The sequence below is a fragment of the Ylistrum balloti genome, unplaced genomic scaffold (assembly GCF_031769215.1).
Source record: "Ylistrum balloti isolate Yb309-2 unplaced genomic scaffold, AGI_CSIRO_Ybal_v1 Utg370578, whole genome shotgun sequence".
NCBI lineage: Eukaryota > Metazoa > Mollusca > Bivalvia > Pectinida > Pectinidae > Ylistrum > Ylistrum balloti.
In genome coordinates this window covers 560,859-584,209 of record NW_026782360.1, presented here as the reverse complement: position 1 = coordinate 584,209, position 23,351 = coordinate 560,859, and the positions used below count along the sequence as shown (strand labels likewise).

General features: G+C 34.4%; 1 protein-coding gene across 1 annotated transcript; it reads right to left on the bottom strand.

Moving 5' to 3' along the window:
- Nucleotides 1–773: 773 nt before the first annotated feature.
- LOC132556557 (M-phase inducer phosphatase 1-B-like) lies at nt 774–22,288 on the bottom strand. The gene is given in 10 exon segments (XM_060220969.1): nt 774–1,007; nt 1,317–1,434; nt 1,721–1,745; nt 1,748–1,850; nt 2,232–2,330; nt 2,566–2,724; nt 2,913–2,981; nt 16,832–17,052; nt 17,598–17,694; nt 22,196–22,288. Coding segments are annotated over 10 exon segments (1,218 nt in total).
- Between the last annotated feature and the right edge of the window lie 1,063 nt (nt 22,289–23,351).

Sequence of the window (23,351 nt, the reverse complement as noted above, 5' to 3'; positions counted from 1 at the left end):
CCTTAGACAGCAGCTGGGACCATTGTGATACAGAAGTACATAGCATTCAGTGGGGTATGATACATCCACACAAATGCAGATAGAAACAATGTATATTGTGATACAGAAGTAATGCTGAGGTTACAGACAAAGCTGACGATATGGAGCATCTTGCCAATAGTACAGCTAGTGTCAGTGTTCACTGTGGGTTTCATTTGGACATCATTGTCCATTGTGATGTAAATTTGTACATTGTACAATCTATGCCCATTATAACACACCAGTGCAGTGACGGGGCATTAGTTGGAAAATCACCAATCATCTAAAAATTCAGACTGAGTAGTTAACGTATAAAAGTCATCAGATATATATCTGATAGATGAATTGTATATCACCACTGTCGTCGTTTATTACTTAACTAATGAAACAATAGAACGCTCCATGTAAACAGCATGTTTTTATTACACAATAAAGATTGCAGGCAAAATATAATTACATGAAAAGTGATCAGCACTCTCAGTGAAAACAGCACTTTAAACTGTCAAGTAGGTGTTGTTGTTGATTACTGACAACGACACTTTGTCAGAGCATAGTGTCTGTATAATCTATAAGCCTCCCTATTATTGCCATGAGAGACAAGTTCAGTTTATACACGAAAAACACTTAGACAACATGTATTTAGGGTATATTGTCCATAGCAATCAAATATCATATATGTAGTGCATATTGATGTTTTAACACTTGGAAGTTTCTATCTTTTGTCGCCCAATTTTTATGGAGTTTATCGGAGTTTACTAAATAATTCTTTCAATTCGCAGACAGAACGTATCTGGGATATGACATCCAACTGCTGGTATATTCGATATTCTTCGGCAGTACGAGTAAGAAAAACATCTAACGTGACGTAGAAACATATTTATTTTCTTGTCTTCAGTAGACCAAGATTTGAATTTCGACCGGAAGTGACGCAGGTCCTCATAGTGACCAGGATGTGGCATGGACTTGTAATGCATTGGGTGGCATAAATTCTACAAAGACAAATGGAGCATACTAGAAAATAAGTTTTATATCGAGAATTCGGTTTTATCCATCATCACGATTTCCCTCTCAATGTAATTGTATGTTGTGGATCGTGTATTAACAGAGATTCGGTAGACAATTACAATTAGATATAAAAAAAACAAGAATATCAAAACGTCTCATGTAGTCTTGCTATTTTCTTATAAATCACGTGTGAAAATAAAAATGTTGTTTAATTGATTTGATTTGCTATCCTTATAAAATTCTTCTTAAGTTTCACATTATTATTTAGGATATATTTTACATCGGACTCTCACCTTGTCTGTCTGATAGAAGGACTTAAATCCCCAATCCAGGAGGTAAACCTCGGGAAAGGTCAAGGCTGGGTAGTTAGCCTCGTTCTGGGAGCGGTCTTGGGTCCTCAAGAATAGCATCCTATAAATTAATAAATAGATAAATAAATGACGAAACGCAGTTGTATTCTTTCGGATCGTAGGTTGGAGTAAATTAAGTAATATTTATGAGTTTAAAATTACGTTACTTTCAAACCAGGGACGCATAATGTATATCATACCTCCCTGATAAAATCACCAGTACTTTCTACAGAACGCATTTAAAGGATGTATTGCAAAATAAGGTAAACATTTCTTAACCACTGGTTCTGAAGATTCCAATAAATCAAGGCAGATTATCATTTTGTTAACTGAGTGTTGAAACTTATATCTTAGGTCCCCTCTCGGAGGAGATTCACAATGGTAGATGATTATGTTTCTCTTTCCGGTGACGTCATGGCTGCATTTCTCGTGAAGGAGTTGTTGGACCTGGTCACGTGTGTATCTGTTCACAGCACTCTAAGGGAAACATAGAAAATATTTCAATAGATAAACAAACATGACGAACTTATTTCTAAAAAGGAATTTTGCAATCAAATGCATTTCTGTCTATTGCATACAACTTGTATTACATGTAAATCATATGTATTCATTTTATCAGATTTATTTCAAAGGATAATTCAGTAAAGGACGTGTGTGTGCAAAACCAAACAAATCAACACAACTATAGTACTGTACAATTCGAAAAAATACTGTATTCCGCTCTTTATCTTACTTATTACACATACAGATAAATGGGACGTTAAGTAGAATCACCTCAATAGCTAGCCCCTCCCTCTTTCCCATCCGAACCCACCCACCTATACTCCTCCTCTGTACAGACTCGCTATCTGTAATGACCAGGATATGACCGCCCTCATACTCATATAGATATCGACAGTCGATGATTCGGGACTCGCTGATAACGTCATCCTATCTTCCGTTCAGGATATCGGACATCTGTGCAAGTGAGAATATCGATTTTATATATTGGTCAGATTAATACCAATTTTCCCGATGTCTGTAAAACTACTTCCGCTCAATGAAATTATCATCGACATAACCATCTCGTGCATATCATATTTCTTCAATTTTTATCAATCTTATCAGAGGCGTAAATAACACTTAATATACTGCTCTCATCTTATAATCACTTTTCTTAAGAATCTGAAGATTACGTAATTTCGATTAAAACTGAATATGATCACGTGTAAGCTGAGATAGATTTGAGGTCGTGGTTTTTGCCCTTGACGGTTGGCAGACAACAGGTGTCAGTTCCGTCTCCTATCAAATCCTCCTCCGCCAAACGGTTAACAGCGATCTTGACATCACGTCACGTGGGTATTGGGCTGTCCTGTAGAACATATAAAGTACATGTGATTACTTGTCTTGTTTTTCTTTCACTGGTAAATTCTATACTACAAACTGTATGTCCTTTCTCGGATTTTCAGAATTTTCATTTATAAGTAATGTTAGGTTGTGTAAACTACTCGTCCTGTCATCAGTGTCGTTACATTGTAGTAACATGAAGTCCATACTTACCTTAAACGGAAGTGTCCTTCCTGAGAACAGAGATCGTCTAAAGTAAATAATATCGTGCCCACCATCTGTCTGAAATAAAATGTAAAATATTGAATTCCAAACTAAAGTAATCTCCATAAAATAGATGCTGGCAATATACAGAGCTGTATACATTATACATTGTAGGCCTGTAGTCGCTAAGATATTATCGTTGTAAAAGTCTGTGTGAATACCTGTCCTGGGGAATCCAACACGTTGCTGAAATCAAACCTGGTAGACACTTTGTAGCTTGCTCTCACACTGAAATATAAACGAAACCAGATGAAGACGAACAGTATTTAAAGAAAATCATCATTGATTTACTTTGATAACGTCATAGTACATTAACACTACATTTATTACAATCTATAATCGACTAATGTTATCGGGAAAAAAGGTATATTGCAAAAAATGTTGTATTTTACCGAAAACAGATATACCGATGTTATAGATTTTTACAGAAATCAGATATACCGATGTTGTAGATTTTTACAGAAATCAGATATACCGATGTTGTAGATTTTTACAGAAATCAGATATACCGATGTTGTAGATTTTTACAGAAATCAGATATACCGATGTTATAGATTTTTACAGAAAACAGATATACCGATGTTGTAGATTTTTACAGAAATTAGATATACCGATGTTGTAGATTTTTACAGAAATCAGATATACCGATGTTGTAGATTTTTACAGAAATTAGATATACCGATGTTGTAGATTTTTACAGAAATCAGATATACCGATGTTATAGATTTTTACAGAAATCAGATATACCGATGTTATAGATTTTTACAGAAATCAGATATACCGATGTTATAGATTTTTACAGAAATCAGATATACCGATGTTATAGATTTTTACAGAAAACAGATATACCGATGTTGTAGATTTTTACAGAAATTAGATATACCGATGTTATAGATTTTTACAGAAATCAGATATACCGATGTTGTAGATTTTTACAGAAATTAGATATACCGATGTTATAGATTTTTACAGAAAACAGATATACCGATGTTGTAGATTTTTACAGAAATCAGATATACCGATGTTGTAGATTTTTACAGAAAACAGATATACCGATGTTATAGATTTTTACAGAAATCAGATATACCGATGTTATAGATTTTTACAGAAAACAGATATACCGATGTTGTAGATTTTTACATAAATTAGATATACCGATGTTATAGATTTTTACAGAAAACAGATATACCGATGTTGTAGATTTTTACATAAATTAGATATACCGATGTTATAGATTTTTACAGAAAACAGATATACCGATAGATTTTTACAGAAATCAGATATACCGATGTTATAGATTTTTACAGAAAACAGATATACCGATGTTATAGATTTTTACAGAAAACAGATATACCGATGTTGTAGATTTTTACAGAAAACAGATATACCGATGTTATAGATTTTTACACAGAAAACAGATATATCGATGTTATAGATTTTTACAGAAATCAGATATACCGATGTTGTAGATTTTTACACAGAAATCAGATATATCTAATGTTATTTTTACAGAAAACAGATATACCGATGTTGTAGATTTTTACACAAAACAGATATACCGATGTTGTAGATTTTTACAGAAAACAGATATACCGATGTTATAGATTTTTACACAGAAAACAGATATACCGATGTTGTAGATTTTTACAGAAATTAGATATACCGATATTATAGATTTTTACACAGAAATCAGATATACCAGATGTTGTAGATTTTTACACAGAAAACAGATATATCGATGTTGTAGATTTTTACAGAAAACAGATATACCGATGTTATAGATTTTTACACAAAACAGATATACCGATGTTGTAGATTTTTACAGAAAACAGATATATACCGATGTTATAGATTTTTACACAGAAAACAGATATATGTTATAGATTTTTACAGAAAACAGATATACCGATGTTATAGATTTTTACACAAAAACAGATATATGTAGATTTTTACACACAGAAAACATATATATACCGATGTTATAGATTTTTACAGAAAACAGATATACCGATGTTATAGATTTTTACAGAAAACAGATATACCGATGTTGTAGATTTTTACAGAAAACAGATATACCGATGTTATAGATTTTTACAGAAATCAGATATACCGATGTTATAGATTTTTACAGAAAACAGATATACCGATGTTATAGATTTTTACAGAAATCAGATATACCGATGTTGTAGACCTACAGAGTTGACATGATTTACAAATGTCAATCGTTCATGTCAAATACTCACCTCGTCATCATCCACCCCTAGCCCAGGATCCTCACTATCAAACAGCTGGCAAAAGTTTTTCTTCACTTCATCGAGCACTTGATTTCATCGTCATCAAAGTCAAGGTTTCGGCATGGGGTGAAGGTCATTGACGATGTCATTTTCTGAGAAAGGAAACATGTATGTGTACAATGTATCACGACTAATTACAGTAGATAAAACATATTGATACATATTTTACAGTAGATAACACCTGCATGTTATGTCTTCACCATAACGATTTGAATTTAAAGTACAAATGATTTCATCAATACTATAATAACATTCATGTATGTGATAAAGAAAAGATATCAGATAGTTACTATGATATGTAGAGGCTGAATCTGTGGTAAAGCTCGTTATAAACTAGTGGACCTATTGATGGTATGGAAGAGGAAACGAATAATGAGCTTCAAGTGAAACATATGTATTTATATATAACTGAGAATTCGACATCTACTTCCTTCTAATGTATGAGAATGTCCTCACTCCAGTCACATCCAAGCTGCCCCGGGTCCCCGGGAAAGGTACTCGTTTACCCCCGATCTGATACCCAATTGTTTGTGTTAATAAGACACGTCGCGTTCATTAACTTCCTACCACCGATAATTACTTGTACAAACAACCAGCCCAAGGAACTAGTGTTTCCCGTCAGATGGTTCAGACTGTAGAAAAAGGCAAGAGATAGAGTGGGGAACGTACCTGTGGGGAACGGTTAGCAGTTTCTTATATTAGAGTGGTGTAAAGAAAAATGATTATAATTTGTTTCAATGTAATAAGCCACCGGCCATGCTGAACAAATACTTGTCATTGATTGTAAAAGTCAGTACCGGTGTATGTGGCACGGAATTGTAAAACATAGTAAATTAACCGGGGTCATCTCCCCTTCCTTGTGCTAAAGTGAAGTAATTCTATTTCCAATTGATGTTCCTTCATATAATCTTTATCAGTTGGATTTATTTTATTCCTTCACACACGATAAAACAAAACAGTAAACATAAGAAGAGTTGGAAAATCTTTGCTGAGGCTATTTTTTCACTTGTTTGAATTATCCCGATTCATTCCTTTAAACACATGAACAGTAACATAGACGTTTGGACTATACACCATGATTTCAGGAGAGGACTGTATATGTAAGTTTCATTCTGGCTACAATGTATATGTATGTACATGTAAACTATTATCAATATAAACAATAGATATGCTGGATAACTGTGTACGTGTAGGTTGATTATCAGCAACATTGGTCTAAAACCACAAAATAAATGTGATCGTTACCGCCATACCACGTCAATGAGAATTACAAATTTCGTCCCAAATAATATACTTTCGATGAGAATATTTTAAAATTAAAGTGATTTCGACGTGGGTGCATTGTAACTCTTTTTACTCGCTGTTATTCCAATTGGAATTGGTTATTTAATCCAATTGTACAGTATTACATGCATACAAGCTTCAGAAAGTCGCCATCTTTCCGACTATAGCCTCACTGTAACACGATGTACAAGGTAGCTGTTGGATGGGAGATAACTCTTACTGAATGAAGTTATCCCATCGATGGAATGTTACATGCCGTTGATGCAGAATTTGTATGTTCTACTGATAATTATGTCATATGAAGTACATTCGTTTATGTACAAGCTAACCACATAAAATCTTAATAATCTTATCACAATTATTAAATTTGTTCTGCCGTAAATAAATATTTTAACTGCAATTCTATTTAGAGAACTGGTTTATGCTTTACCGTTTGTTCAATCTCTTTTCTTCGTGTTATATTGAAATAAAATTTGAGGTATAAAAACTATATATCGTCAAGAATGTAAAACTGAAACTGATAAAAATTATTGTATTGACATTGACATCATCATCTGTTTCTCTTGTGATTACTATAAATCACATCTTCATAAAAACCACAATGCTTTCCATTGTACATGTATATGTTATAGGATTTTGCTTGTTTAATTCTTAATTGTTTTTAGATATCAAGTATTGGGACATTTACAGTCCCTTTCCAGTGTAGCTAGAATTTTGGTGGTTGAAATCTTGAAATTCGATGTTCGTTAAATTCTCGATCGAGGTCTGTTTTAGCTGTTACTTATTTAAATTGAATACACCTTTTTACCACTACAGAAATGAGTTTGGCGATATCTACTTTCAAGTCTCAAATTTGTAATGACAACGACATTTGTTTTACTGTGACTATATGGTTTTGCTTTTTTCCTTCGTTTGTCTAATTTGTTTCAAGTTGTTGGGGAAATGATATTCCACCTGACGTGGATATCACAGACAACGGGACACCTAATATATTAGTTCGGGAAGCTTTGAAACAGAAGTCTATTCGTTGATAAATACAATGTAAAGGAATCGAACAAAAAAAGAAGAAAGTACTGCTAAATACTTAACTATGATACGTTCTACCGTGATACCATGCTATCTAAAGTGTATCAGACACAATAACGAATTCAGAGGATATAGGTTTCTATAGCCTATATAATTTGTAGTTCATTAACATTTCGTAAGATCACACGAGTTACCTCCCTTTAGCTCATATATATATATATATATATATTACGATGCCCGTTTTGACCACAGTTGAATAGAAACAGATGTGTCATTCGTGTCTACATACTTGTAAGTCCAATATTTGTGTATTCGGCCGGGGACTTTATGGATTAAGTAGGCTATATACGCTATAATATCTACAAATATTCAGTTAGGGCCACTTTGTCATCATATCAAGTCGTGTACGACTTTCTGAGGGATAACAATAACATAATTTTATAAAGAAAACTACTATCTTATCATGTCACATGGGTTCGAACTTTATTTAGAAACATTTATGGCGTATATCCTTACTCATTAGTTGGGGTCCTGTTTTTACGGCACAAACTCTACGCACTAGTAGAGACACCAATTCTGTATCATGAATAGTTATAACGAATACAGAAATAAAATTCTGTTGACATGTCGGTATGTTTTCTGCTGCTTTTCACACGAAGTTAACACAATTCGTCGATTTTGATGGATGTTTTTTTTAGCTTGTGTAAGCGAATTTACCTTTGGCAAGCTATGAAAATTACATGAACTGTCATATCTTGAATATTGAAAATATAAAACAATACTGTTACAGACGATTTTTTTCGCCTAACAAAGTCCAATGATAAGGCCAATTTGCTTTTTAAGCAGAATAGGAAAATGTTTGTAAATGCAATACAAATTTTCTAAAACATTGGGCACTCATCTACTTTTTTTAAGTTTATCTTACTGAATAGTCTTATATTTAGCATGCATTAGGCTAGGATGAAAGGCTACCTACTTTGTTTAAAGAAATTATCTTGACCTATTTCCGGGGTCACGGCGGTCCAGTAGTTAAATCCTTTTCAACGATCAAAAGACCATGGAACTTATATTGGACTTGTAGCATGCTCGAATGAAGGACTACCAAGTCTGTCAAAGGGAATTACCTGGACTTACCTTCAAGGTCATTTGGGGCTGAATGTGTCAAAATCTTTAAATTAATTCCCAATAATCAAAAGACCCGGTATGCTGATATTGGGCCTGTAGCATGCTGGAATGAAGGACTTCCAATTTTGCTAAAATAAATGATCCTGACAATTTCTCAATACGATGTTTAATACTTTGAACAACTTATTTTAGATAACCAAAAGGCCAAGGATATTGATTTTTGGCCTGTAGCATGCTGGAATGATTGACCCTGACCCAATTTGAAGATCAAAAGACAAATGTGTTAATATCTTTCACCGATTTCTTCTCACCAAGCTAAACACCCAGGGTGGTAATATTGGGCATATAGCATGTTGTTATGTTAGGCTAGCAAATTTGACATCGACGCACTTTCTGGGGCCAAATTTGTCGAGATCTTAAAATATCATTTTTAAACAAGCAATTGGTTGGAAGTCATGGTATTTATGTAGTAGTTTGTATAAGGAACAGCATTTCAAGTTTGTATGTCTTTACAAGCTGTAGATTAGTTTAGCATTTTAGGCATACTGTTTATGAAAGCTGTAGAGTAGTTCAGCATTTTAGGCATATTTTTATGTCTTTAAAAGCTGTAGAGTAGTTCAGCATTTTAGGCATAATGTTTATGTCTTTAAAAGCTGTAGATTAGTTTAGCATTTTGGGCATAATGTTTATGAAAGCTGTAGATTAGTTCAGCATTTTAGGCATATTTTTATGTCTTTAAAAGCTGTAGATTAGTTTAGCATTTTAGGCACAATGTTTATGAAAGCTGTAGAGTAGTTCAGCATTTTAGGCATATTTTTATGTCTTTAAAAGCTGTAGATTAGTTTAGCATTTTAGGCATAATGTTTATGAAAGCTGTAGATTAGTTTAGCATCTTAGGCATAATGTTTATGAAAGCTGTAGATTAGTTTAGCATTTTAGGCATTCTGTTTATGAAAGCTGTAGAGTAGTTTAGCATTTTAGGCATAATGTTTATGAAAGCTGTAGATTAGTTTAGCATTTTAGGCATTCTGTTTATGAAAGCTGTAGATTAGTTTAGCATTTTAGGCATTCTGTTTATGAAAGCTGTAGAGTAGTTTAGCATTTTAGGCATAATGTTTATGAAAGCTGTAGATTAGTTTAGCATTTTAGGCATTCTGTTTATGAAAGCTGTAGAGTAGTTTAGCATTTTAGGCATAATGTTTATGAAAGCTGTAGATTAGTTTAGCATTTTAGGCATAATGTTCATGAAAGGTGTAGAGTAGTTTAACATTTTAAGCTATTTTGCCTATGTTTTATATTGGTCTTTACTGCCATATGACTGTTAAGGCCCGTGGACCTCTTGTTCTTTACTTTAACTGTTCGTCACACGAATACATTGTACTTAGATTTTTAAACGAGCTCTCGTGAAAATTAGACATATATATTATGACATATTTGTAAGCTTCATATGGTTCAAAGGTGTTCAAATATTTTAACATCTTCCTTATAACCGTAAGGCCAAGGTTATGGCTGTTAGGCCTGAAGCTTGCTGAAGGGCTGTGGATGTTGTTCCAACAAATTACCTTCATACACTTTCTATGTCACAGGAACGAAATTGTTGAAATTGTTTTAACACTCAAGCAACTTTTAACAAGTTTGATCAAACTTTATAATATACCTTCCAAGTGTGAATGACACATTGAACGAGATCGTGTTTTAATGTGTTGAGTGGTACTGTGGTACTACTTTTATTCATGCATGTTAAGACTGCATTAACTAGAAATTAATAACAATGTCGCAATTTCAAACAAAAAATATTTTATTAAATTGAAGTTTTAAGATCGATAAAATCAATACACGAAAAACTATATACAATATTACAATGATACGCTCTTCAGTGAGTAACCTAAACAAATGAAATACCAGTGATACAACCACGTGAAATTTGTGTTATGATATTGAAGATGAAATCAATTACACACCAGATATTGATATATTACATATATAAATGTCATGGTTACAGGATGATTCATATCTGTTTCTTTTCTATACGACTTTATATCATATAACAATGAGGTATGAACCAAAATAAAGCTTTTAAACCTTAAACGCAATCTTGACAAATATGACATGATGATAACACTGACATAACCTCTTCGCGACCATTTTTCATGATAAATCCATCAAAATCAAATATCGAAGGCTGTTTTAAGAATGTTAAAATCACCAAAAAGAGATACCCAGAGCGAACACAGGTAAGACCAAAAAAGAGATATCCAGAACTAACACAGGTAAAACCAAAAAGAGATACCCAGAGCTAACACAGGTAAAACCAAAAAGAGATATCCAGAGCTAACACAGGTAAAACCAAAAAGAGATATCCAGAGCTAACACAGGTAAAACCAAAAAGAGATATCCAGAGCTAACACAGGTAAAACCAAAAAGAGATATCCAGAGCTAACACAGGTAAAACCAAAAAGAGATATCCAGAGCTAACACAGGTAAAACCAAAAAGAGATATCCAGAGCTAACACAGGTAAAACCAAAAAGAGATATCCAGAGCTAACACAGGTAAAACCAAAAAGAGATATCCAGAGCTAACACAGGTAAAACCAAAAATAGATATCCAGAGCTAACACAGGTAAAACCAAAAAGAGATATCCAGAACTAACACAGGTAACCAAAAAGAGATATCCAGAACTAACACAGGTAAAACCAAAACGGATACTGTGAAGAGACTTGAACTGTATGGATCAGCATAATTTCGGATACCGATAAAGTCGGGACGTTTTAAGGGAACAGAAACCCCAATTCATACAAAATGTTGAGATTTGACCTTGGGCTAACGCCATTTGCAGCTCTTGCTATGCGACACATAAGCCATCTGATGTTGTGAGTAGAAAGGATAAACGACGTTTAGATAAATGATGAACAATAACACAGACATCATGGATAAAATCTGATTTCCTGATGAGGATAAATTTAACCTCATTAAAGAGGTAAGTAAAAAGGAAGTGTGAAAGTGGCACAAACAAACCCGTCTTTTATGATGATACACAACTGACAATAAATAACTAAACTTCAATCATGAAGACAAAACTAATTCTGACATTTAAGCGGTGTATACACTGTTTCAAAAATAAACAGGATGGTCCAGCCCCGCACACTGCAACAGATGTCCGAGCATGGACGTCGCCTGATATCTGTGAAAACTTATTGATGGCGTTTGTACATGTTCCCGGTCCATATACACTGGAGTTTTCATTGAGGGGGATTTCAAAGATAGAGTATACAAGCCATCTCCTGCAAATACTATTGAAATGGAAGTTGTCCTTAAAGAATTCTGTTCCATCAGCAAAACCAAGTGGAATGAGAAAATGTGATTTGACAATTTATGGAGAACTATGACTATGCCAGTGTGTAAAACGAACATAATATCGAGCATAAGCTGCGATATATTTTTTTGTGTAAATCGAAAATTGGACGACTGATGTTGAATGATTCTTTCTGTACATGAACTTTTTCGTATAGTTTTAACTGATTGGTTTTCAGTTTTCTATATTTTTCAACTTTTTGAATATAAGGACGAATCAGAAGAATAAGAAAATATAATGATAATGTTTGTAATAAAAGACTTTTACGTTAAGGCCTCTAACACAGACCTCAACATTCCGACAGTGTGAGAGCCTCCCCTTCCTCCACTTTTAAAACAATGTTTTCCATAACTCGTCGGATAAATCTTTAGATTTATATGTTATACCGTTAAACATATTTTCAGATGTGAACTTCACAATGTATACATCTGCAGCTTTAAACTCTAAAAATGATATCTGATTTTGCACATCATTGCATGCAAAATCTTAAATTATGTGATATTACAAAAAAAAAAAAAAAAAAAAACCAAACAAACAAAAATAGGCATATATAAAGGATTTGTGTGAAAGACAACATCACCAGCTTTTATAAGCAACATGATGTCAGTGAACAATATATGCAGCAACAATGACTATTTTTACGAATACCACAATGAGCACAAGCGCGATATAAAAAATAGTTCCCTCGCACCAAAACTAGTTCAAGTTAGGAGATTGTCGACACCTTCGAAGATGCCAAATTGGTTCACAGTTTATTTTCGTGATGCCGTCTAATAACAATGATAATAATCATCATTACATCCTTACCACCCCGCCAACACATAAAAGGTCATTGGGACCATTAACCGATAAAACACACAGCGATCCTATAGGAAATAACATTAAATGAACTAAAAGGTAAAAGACAAATGTTAAAAATCTTAAATGGGTATAACATCAAAAAAGATCAAAATAGTAAATGATGTCCTATAATATAGACCAATGATTACTTATTGTATGTAGTAGAACTTTTGTTAACAATGTATATAAGATTATCATAAATGTAGAGACAAGAAATAAACACTCACTCTTCAACACCTGCACTTACCTCGCATGCATCGTCCGTTCGTGAACGACCCAAGCTATTGATAGCAAGTTAAGCAATATAACACCAAACCAAACTGTATGACTTGTGTTTCTTGTTCACACTCGACCATCGAGTGGTCTACAACGAAAGTTGACAGTGTGACCTCTTACATCTCTATCAATTTGTAAGTATAGACTTAAAATGCTTTCAACGTATTCTATTCCATTTTGCATCCATTTTTATACGCCGCCGGAGGCGGTCGTATATTGGCGTCATCTTCTCCGTCATTCCGTCCATACCGCCGTCCGTACGTCCATTTCTTGTGAACGCAACTCCTCCTAAACTAATCATCAGATTTTCATGAAACTTGCTCAATATCACTACTACAATGGGTAGATGTGCATGAAGGGGCGATTTTTCGGTTCTTTGATTTTTGTAAGATTCATACCATTTATGATCTCAGGTCCTTGTCTCTCCAGCTAAGCTAACTGGTCTCACAGACTTCATTTTGAGCTTATGTATACAGACATGTTAAAAGGACCAATCATGAGCTTTATATTTTGTGGCGGCGTATATTGTGTCCACTGCACTCTTGTTCATATTGAAATGTTGGAAACACATATATAATTGTAATTATAATTCATGTTATTTAATTATGTTAAAAATGTTAAAAAGAGGATGAACGAATACACAAAAAATTACACTGTCTGCTGTCACAAGCAAAACTAGTGACACGTAATGTAAAGTGATGCTTAACTTAATCTTAAAGTTGAGAATCTAAGTTATTATTCAGTAAAACAATACAACTTTATTCTACGATAATCGCTGTCGAAATCGGCTATCTGACTAAGTTTTGTTAAATATGGTAGACGTGAAAGTTAATTAATGCAGAGAGTTTCTCTTGCAGATGTGAAAATAAGCCAGCTTAGTTAAAATATAGCATAAAATATGGTACTTTGTCTTTCAATCTCACAGTAATAAATCCCGTGTATAGGGAATAGTCCCTTGTTTCTAATATGTTGTACATTTCATATATGCGAAATAAGCTTCTAAGCTCAACTGTTCTAAAGGACTGGTGAGTTGATGCCATACCACATCGTCCGTCAATTGGTCCTTAATACCACTATCAGTTATAGACAATAAAAAAAAAATAAGAAAAACAGGCGGATTTCGACCAAAACGCGTCATAATCATCCTACTTCTTATGCAGGAATTTTACCCAAATTCGGTCTGAAGCATCATAGAGTGAAGGCAATTTTGTATAAACTGTGGATCGCGCCCCCTCAGCTCAGACTAGAGCGCCCGGCCTCAAGTGAAGAAATGAGTACATTTTTCAAAAATTGTTCTGTTGAAGGATGCCTTGATTGTGTCCTAAATAGGTATATTTAATATATAGATATTTTTATAAATATTGTGTCTCGCCCACCTTGCGCATGACCAGCGGACCTCAATAGGTGAAAGTAGAAAATTCTTTAAAATCGCTCTTATCCTGAAGGAATTTGCTGATGCTGGGCTAAAAATGTCTCCAGTGTCATTATTACAAATGTTCTTCTCTTGAAATCTATTTCAATAATACACTTCGATCGGGATTTCATTATGTCGCTGAATCATCAAATGTGTCAAAGTCCTGCAAGATCATACCCAGTGGTCGGGGGCACTGAAAAAGAAATAACGAGTGCGTTGAAATCCACAATGTAACGCACCCATTGATAGGAATGATGTTGCATCTTCAGTATCGTAAGTACAATAGACAAACATGTATATGCATCTAGAATACTTAAATAATGTTAATACAGTGATCAATTCTCGGATTATGATTACTGCTGCAAGCTTACCGATACATGCTCTTGTATAAAGATTTTAGTGAAAAGTGTCAGGTACATTGTAGCGATATGAACTATGTTGTAACAAAAAAGAAAGGGTAATAACTGCATTAAAGACACACAGGGAACTTATTATTATATACTAAATTCATTTTTAGAAGAAACATTCTCAATATGATATATAAATAATCAAGGGAATACCTTGCCTAATAAACAGATGGATTTATTTGAACCGCAGTAGTCATGAAAGATCCAAATAACAATGAAATAGAGGTTGTATTTTAATCCCTATGACTTTACCTGCCAACGTTTCCTTTTGAATAAAAATCTAAACACGACTAATGAAACATTATCGTCTCTATTGGCCCAAAAGACTTGTCGCGGCGTCCGTCTGTCTGAACAGTATCAACATTTCAATTAACAACAGGCGAAATGCGATTTTTGGTTTGACGGTTGCTGGTATAAATCTGGACGACGTTTGCAAAAAGAATGCTCAAGACGCTTATTCAAGATCACAGGGGTAAATTTTGTTAAAGTCTTGAAAAGTATTCTTCTGAATGACCAGAAGGCGTAGAAGCGAGAGTTCTGGCTGAAACCCCTGCAAATCTGCATGAACAAATGACTTTGACCCATGCTCCAGACTGCAGAGGTCGAATACCTGTAAACGACTTCTGTTTTGATCAACCAAAACCATATAAACATATGTGGCCAGTAAATCTCTAGCACGAAGCTTGACAACATTTGTGCAAAGAAATGGCCTTAACCAATGTTCAAGGTCAGAAGGCTAGAATTTGTTTAAAAACACAGTTTGTGCTTATTTGGTACAACGTGAAAATATGACATAAACATTATTATGTAAAATGATAACATTAGCAATAAATCACTTCTGTAAAAGTGTGTGTAATAGAGGCCTTTTGGCATACAGCAAACTACTCTTCACCTAAAGACTATCAAACTGTACTGAAATCCATCTAAACATCCCCAACCAAATTCACATACTTTTGCCTGCATACATATAAGTCGTTAGTTGAAATATTAATTCCTGCCCGGAGGAACAACTGAGCTTATGGCAGAGCGTGACATTCATTCGTCAACTCTCTGTATACCGCTAATAGACATTAAAGATATTTTGGTCAAGGGGTTTTAAGGGGCACGAAAGAGGAATTTTCCCCTTCTTTTGTTGAAATAATAGTATCTATTTGTGTAAATTTGGTTGAAGACTCCTTGGCTAATGGGGTTTGAATTAAATAAAAACGGAAGATCTAGGCCCCTGAGCTTGAGGAGTGGGCCTCTTTAGAAGATATAGAACGAATTCCTTGAATTTATTTATTATTTATGGATGTAATTTTTCTACAAATTCTTTACAATCCTTGTATAAAATTGATATGATTTTGTCCAAACTGGACAAAACGCATCGTTAAGGAAAGTGGAAGCAATTTTGTGTTAATGTCGGGTCTTGGCGACCCTTTTTTTATTCGTTAAAAACTTTCTTCTTTTGAAAGAGGAAATATGGCCAGAAGCATCGTCAAGGGGAAATTTCTGTATATGTGTCGGTCTCCCATCCACTCAATAGCTGAGAGGGGCCTTAAGTGGAGAAGAAACTCTTTAAAATTCTCCTTCAGTTTAGATTATGGTGTTTTTATCAAATTGTATGCAAATTTAATTTCATCAGAGAAAGTCCAATAGGTAGGAGAACCAGATTTTCATAAATAGTTGATCTCTGTCCTTAAAGTTGTGATGCAGAAGGGGATATACGTGCGAATTTTAAACTGTTTAAAATCATTTCTTATGCAAAAGGGGAAATTAGAGTATACAGTGATGTATTGTGGTACAGTTGCACTCACAATGGATCGAGGAAAACCTTGCAATGTAATACTTACATATGCTGACAAATTACCATTCCTTCGCTGTTACAGTCCAGTGTAGCCCAGTTTCCATTTTTGCCAATTTCCTGGTACAGCCCAAGACACATACTTCGGTTGTTAATCGAAGGAAATGTTCGGAAATCATGGTAGTCTGTAGACTTTAGGATCTTTCCTGATGAGTGCCAGACCAACCCCAAATGTTTGCTCGAGTACTCGAGACCAGTCCAGAAAATTTCCGGACAAGCAAAGCTGGCTATGTGTAGAAATTAAAGCTTCGCATAAAAACAGTGTTTAAAAGACAAATTAACATCACCTTAGTGACAGATTTAACAGCAAAAAAGTCTGAAGTCTTCGTACCCAACGACCTAAGAGCTTTCTTAAATTCCACCTGCCACCTTTTCGAATGATGTATATGAAAGGGCAAAACTCCCCGGTGTTGCTATTATATCAGCATGAATTTTTTCAGGTGCTAGACCTTTCTTATATATATATTGAATCACTGTTCAGCGATTTTGTCCATTTTGCAAATCACTAGCAATGCTTACATCAACTTGCTACCTTGTCGACATAAACTGACCAAATTGCACCGGTCTTCGGGTGCACAGCCTCCTTAAATAGTCAGGAAATAGAAGTATGAAAAATGACATCTCTGCTTAACTTCTTCAATGTAAGTCTCACAACTTACCAATCATCCCGCGTAGTATGTATGAACTTATCCCAAGGCGATTTCTGATGTTGTTAAATTCATATCAAACTATGTTAGTAAGAAGTGCCAAAAAGATAAGTAAAATAACTTACTCTGTTGACATCGGATCCTGACGAGATATTTCACTATCTCATTGTACTCATATGATGATATTTCCGCAAGCGTCGAACCGTCACTGCAAACACCATTCTGTTAAAACAAAGTACAAAATGTCAATAATAAGAAAGGAAACACACAAAAGAAACTTGTCATGTCAACAAAATTTTTTTTGTGTAATGTCTTTAACTTACGCCAAATACTGTATCTAAAAATGAAATTACTTCCAATAAAATTTACTTTCAATCCAATTTGTTACTTTATTAATTTAGATCTTACTTGATGAGTTGGTTTATCCTCATTTCTAAAAAAAAGTAATGGAATGATTCCTTAGTCCCTGTTACTGCATTGTCCAATTTGAGACTGATTGGAAATGAAACACATATGATTTTCCCATTTCCCCTGGTTGTGTTGTTAATTTTGGCGATGTTGATTTTTAAGATTTGAATAAAGAATTGTTATCACCATGTCTGATGTATTCCTGTATCCTAGAACATTCTAGTTTTGCCTTCCTTTGGGAACTGATCAGACGAAGATGGTCGATATACAACCATCTCGCATTTGGACGTTACAGTTTATTTTACGACGTGCAGGGTGAATTATTGTCAAAATTAATATGACGGTTTCCCTTGCTCCTTATTTGAACATTGATTATTTTTGGGACAAATAGAAAAAAAGTACTGACATGCGGCCATCTTGAATTTAACAGTTATAGATTGTTGTTGCTTTTTTCAGGAGACGCAATGTAGGCGTCATTCTCAAACTTCAAGGTTGGTTAGATTCCCCTTTGTTATTTGTTGTGCAGTGGTTATTTCTATGCTGATAACATTATGGCCATTGAAAGTCATATTAGACTAAGTTATTTACAATTTGTTGTCTTACAAAATGTTGGATACTGAACTATTTCCCTTTTCAATTCATATAAAAATTCTGAAATAACTATTCTGATGGTGAGCAAATCAAAAAGCTACAAAGATTAGAGTAAGTTTAAATGCTATAATAAGAGATGACTAACATAAATAGGGTGCTATACATAATCTTTTGAAAAAAATCATCAAATGAAATTGTCAAATTGGAAAGAACCACTGTATAAAATTCAGCTATCAATATACAAAGTATAGAAAACAGTTCATCTTGTTGTCTTTTGTTGTGAACAACATTTTTTTCATGATGACATCATGTATTTAGTTGAACATTGAATCTGAAACAAATACTATATTGAGGTACACAATAATAGCATACAAATGTGTATATCTTTGTTATATAAAATGAGATAATTTTGACATTGCTGTTAAAAACGAATTTATCCAAAACAAGCCAATGAAAAACCACATGTACATACAGATTGAAGGGGTGTTATATGTACTAGCTGATCTATTAAATCTCAAGAAAATACTAGCATGACAACATAATCTTAATACTAATTCAAATTCAATAAAGATCAGGCAAAATATGAACAAAAGAAAGGTTTACACGAAGACTTCTGAAAAAGTATGTATATATATATAGCAGTCTATGATGGGTGATTTTTGAAGCATCCTGACATTATAATCCAATAATACAATGATACCACTTCCTACCATAAATCAGTCCTAGTGTAACGGGAGGGATGTACTCATGTGTGCATCCTCTTCGCGTATTGTGTTCGGTACCAAGGCTAGAAATGAGTTGTTGTTGAAATATTGGATCGGAGAAATTATAAATAAAGAAATATAAACAGTTAACATATATTTATTACCAATAACAAGAAATGACCGAGAAGAGAAACAACAATAGAATAGACACCTACCGCAGCGGCAACAACAAATGGGTAGACACTCAGCACAAAAGCGGCAACAACAAATGGGTAGACACTCAGCACAAAAGCAACATTTGAGACAACCTCGACCCTCATACCACTAAAACCCAATCATTCCCTATAGATTAATCCCCTGACCCAAAAAGAGAAGAAAATATGTGCCCGTTGGCTCAAGAATTCAATCGGAATAACGGCGAACGTACCTGCAAACACCGTGTTATGTACCCTACACGTACCATTGTTTACCCATGTCCAATCAAAGGGCTGGATCGAATGCACCTGACTGAAAAGTATCTCTAAACCAAACAACATGTACTTCTTCTGTTTAACACACGGAGAAAACTTTCGAAGTGTTGTCTATCACAGATAATGAAACATCCTAGGCAATAAAAAACGACCCGACCCGTAACTATAATTTGCATAGTCAACAACGGTTCAACAACGAGAGATACAGATGGAAACTAATTTAGAGTTAAAACATAGACGTGAAAGCCAATCCCATTACACACCTCCCTTCTTCGAAAGGACCGAAAGTGAACCTTAGCCTTAACACAAAGGGAAAAGCGAAAACAACCCCAATATGTCTCAATCAAGGCTACATGAAAGTACTAACAAAACGATAAAACGACAATGTAATATGTATATAAAAAATAAGAATACCTCAGTAACTTTAAAATTGATAATAAACCACGCAATTCAAGTTATTATCTCCCAGCACCATTAGCATCGGCGTATATAAAAAGTGAACTGCCTTAGTTGCTATGTGGAGACGTTTAAATTGAAACAAACATTTCAAACTACCGCAAAACTTTAAAAGAAAACTTTTAACAAAATTCAGAAATAGTACGAATAAATCTTAAGTTTGAAGTCATGTGCAACAAATAACTTAAAAAATAAACGCAAACAAAGTCGGACAACATAAAAACACATCGTATAAACAAGGTATGAGCAGAGATGAAAAAAAAAAAACAGAAAAAATTCTGTTGGTAAAGTATCCGGTACATATAATGTAATCCCTGAAATGAAAATATAGACAGTTCAGACTATTCCATTATCTTACATTCAGGTTTCCATATTTCTATTGGATAATGATAAAGCTGCTGATCTGAATTTCCGTACTTTTTCAAAAGTTGAAAATAAATTGAAATTAAATTAACATAAAATACCTGAACACTTAAATTCGTTTTTCTATTTTAGATAATCAACACTTAATCCTGGAATTCTTCAAAGTAATCATCATCTCTAGGAAGAAGAGGCACCATTCCTCCTTTCTGGACTCCGAAAATACCCAGTCCTAGGTTGAACCGCTGTACCATGTATTTGCATATAAGTGTTACAAGAATAACGGGGAGGGGAAGGTACTACTCCTGGTGGGTTACCAGTTTGAAAGGATATATTCTTGACTGGGCTTCTTCCTTTATGCCATTCCTATCAATCCTTTGTTCCCCTACATGTGCGTTATTGATCCATGGACTATCCGCAACTGCTCTAGAGTCTAGTATATCGGTGGTGATCATGTGAGGGGGTGTGGGAGCAGACCTACCCATCCCTCCCTGACTATATGTTCTAGGTGCTAGTGAGGAAATAATTAAAGTACCGTCCACTATCTCCTTATGTCCACTAAGGTGACCCCGCGTGGAGGTGTAGTTACTCTTGGCATTGAAACTCCTCAATCATATCCCTGTGAGAAGAGGAAATACCTTATTGCTCATACTCAGGGGCAACAGACTCACTACTGAAATTTTCCTGACCATATAGACAGTCATGATTGGCACGGGGAGGGGCTGAAGTAGTGGCTCTCCAGTGACTTCCACATGCCCTTTACTACCACTCTCTCAGGGTCTTCCCATGACCTTTACATATCGTTAGTGGACTCCCTAGGTGTTTCAGGTATAATCAAATCTAAATTGGGCCGTCAAGTTTATGGTCAGTGAGATACAGACTGTGAGTGTAATGTGCTATAATCCTGTTCTCTGTATCATGTTTTCGTCCAAGGTTATTTTAATGGGCATTATATCCCAAAGCAGAGTTAATTCTAACAGTTGCCTTCTGTAAACTCTAACCGGAACCATTGGTAATTCAGTGGAGGGAATATCCTTTCCTAACTCTTCATCGTGGCCTGAAACTTCTATACTAGGCCTACAAGCCAGTAGATAATTTGGTGGGGGTTTTGGTACAGACATACTATGGCAAATTCTGCTCTATTCGAAACTCTTTCCTCCTTTTAACCTATCCTTAAGACTGTTAAACAACCTATCCATTTTAAAATTTAATAATTTGACAAAATTTCCATGAAGCCAACATCCTAGTCACGACACCAATTTGTAAAAGACCAACATCGAACCATTCACATATACAGTTTATAATGACATTGCATAAGAATAGACATATATTAATAAATTATGTGCATCGATTTCCAAGTAGAATATAAATCATGAAATAATATTGCGTTGAAAATTACCGTCGCTGAGAGAATCAAATCTCATGAATAAGCTAGTAATTATTTATTCACCGGCCTTTTATTCAAAGTTAAAAGTTTTTTGCATGTCCCTCTGGAAACCCTGTAAATTAGAATATATTCTTGCCGCATACAAGAACAACATGTGTTGCACAATACACGTTAAACCACGTGGGAAGCCTTTGGGACTTTTTTTATAGCATTGCATGTATATTTCATTTCCCAGAAAGAAACCAATAGTTATGATAAGATCTATGAATAACATTTTACAGCATAATGTTAATTTATCGCAGTTCGATACATTGGAGATTTGAATAATAATTCTGTAATTATCTTACCTCAGCAGCATTCCTTGTCATATTCTGATTCACTAACCAGACACATGTGTCACGAAACTGAAACGCTTTCGATGGACATCGGACAGTGGACATCTCTGATAAAACAAATACAACTTCTAAGTGTATTATCCGATTTCATTCAGCTATATTGCGCACAGGTGAATTATTACAATACTTAGACCAAAGGACCAGCTAATGTGGTTCTCGGTACTAACAGGTCTTCATAAACGATAAAGAAGCAATTTCTTTAAAACTCACTTCTGTAGGAATGATATATGTTGTCCAAATTTGGTATACTGTGTTTTGTATCTGTTATTACGGAAATATATCACGGAAATTAAAGTAAAAAAAAAACTGGTGTTTTGAGAACCAATGGTTCTATTTCAACTACCAAAAAGCATCTTGCAACAAGCATGTGTACAGAAAGTAGGTTCATATCCTTTTTATTGGTTAATATATCCTAGAAATATTTATTTCAATCCATCTTTACTCAACAGTCACTTATTTCATAGGAAGGAGGAAAATAAGAATAGCGCGGGTTTAATTTTAACAAGCGTATATTCTGGCACGTAAACCATGTAAAATGTACCCATGTGGTCAGATTCTGTAATTTAGTAATGTTCTAAAACAAAATATTGTCTAATTTCCCCGCTTCGTGTCCCACCACTAAGTACCTAGGGGTTGAAACAACTTAGTGAATTTGAAAAATCAGTTGCGCACTCTTAATGATGTTTCAAACAATATTTGATTGAAACCTATTCAAGCATTAAGGATGAGTAGAATTTTAAAGATTCCATGTAAATCTTGGTCAATCAAAGAAAGTATTATCTAGTTCTCAAATGAGAACAAGGAATTCAACAACGGAACCAATCTAACAAGCAGCAAACATGCCCAGCTTCACTTTACACAAAGAAATAGAATATTTCTCAGTGAGATCACTATGACGACCGTAAAATTTCCCCGTAATTATCACAGTAGGGATATTGAAATAAGCATGTTTCAATACAGTTTCGTGATAAGCTGTCTACGTTGGTTTCGTTGTGTGAAAAGTTCGAGATAAGCGGTTGATGTGGAAGAGTTTGCCGTGTCCTTGATTTCAATGTATTCAATATATCTGAAAGTGGTTTTCGATAAATTCAACCTCGTATGAATACAA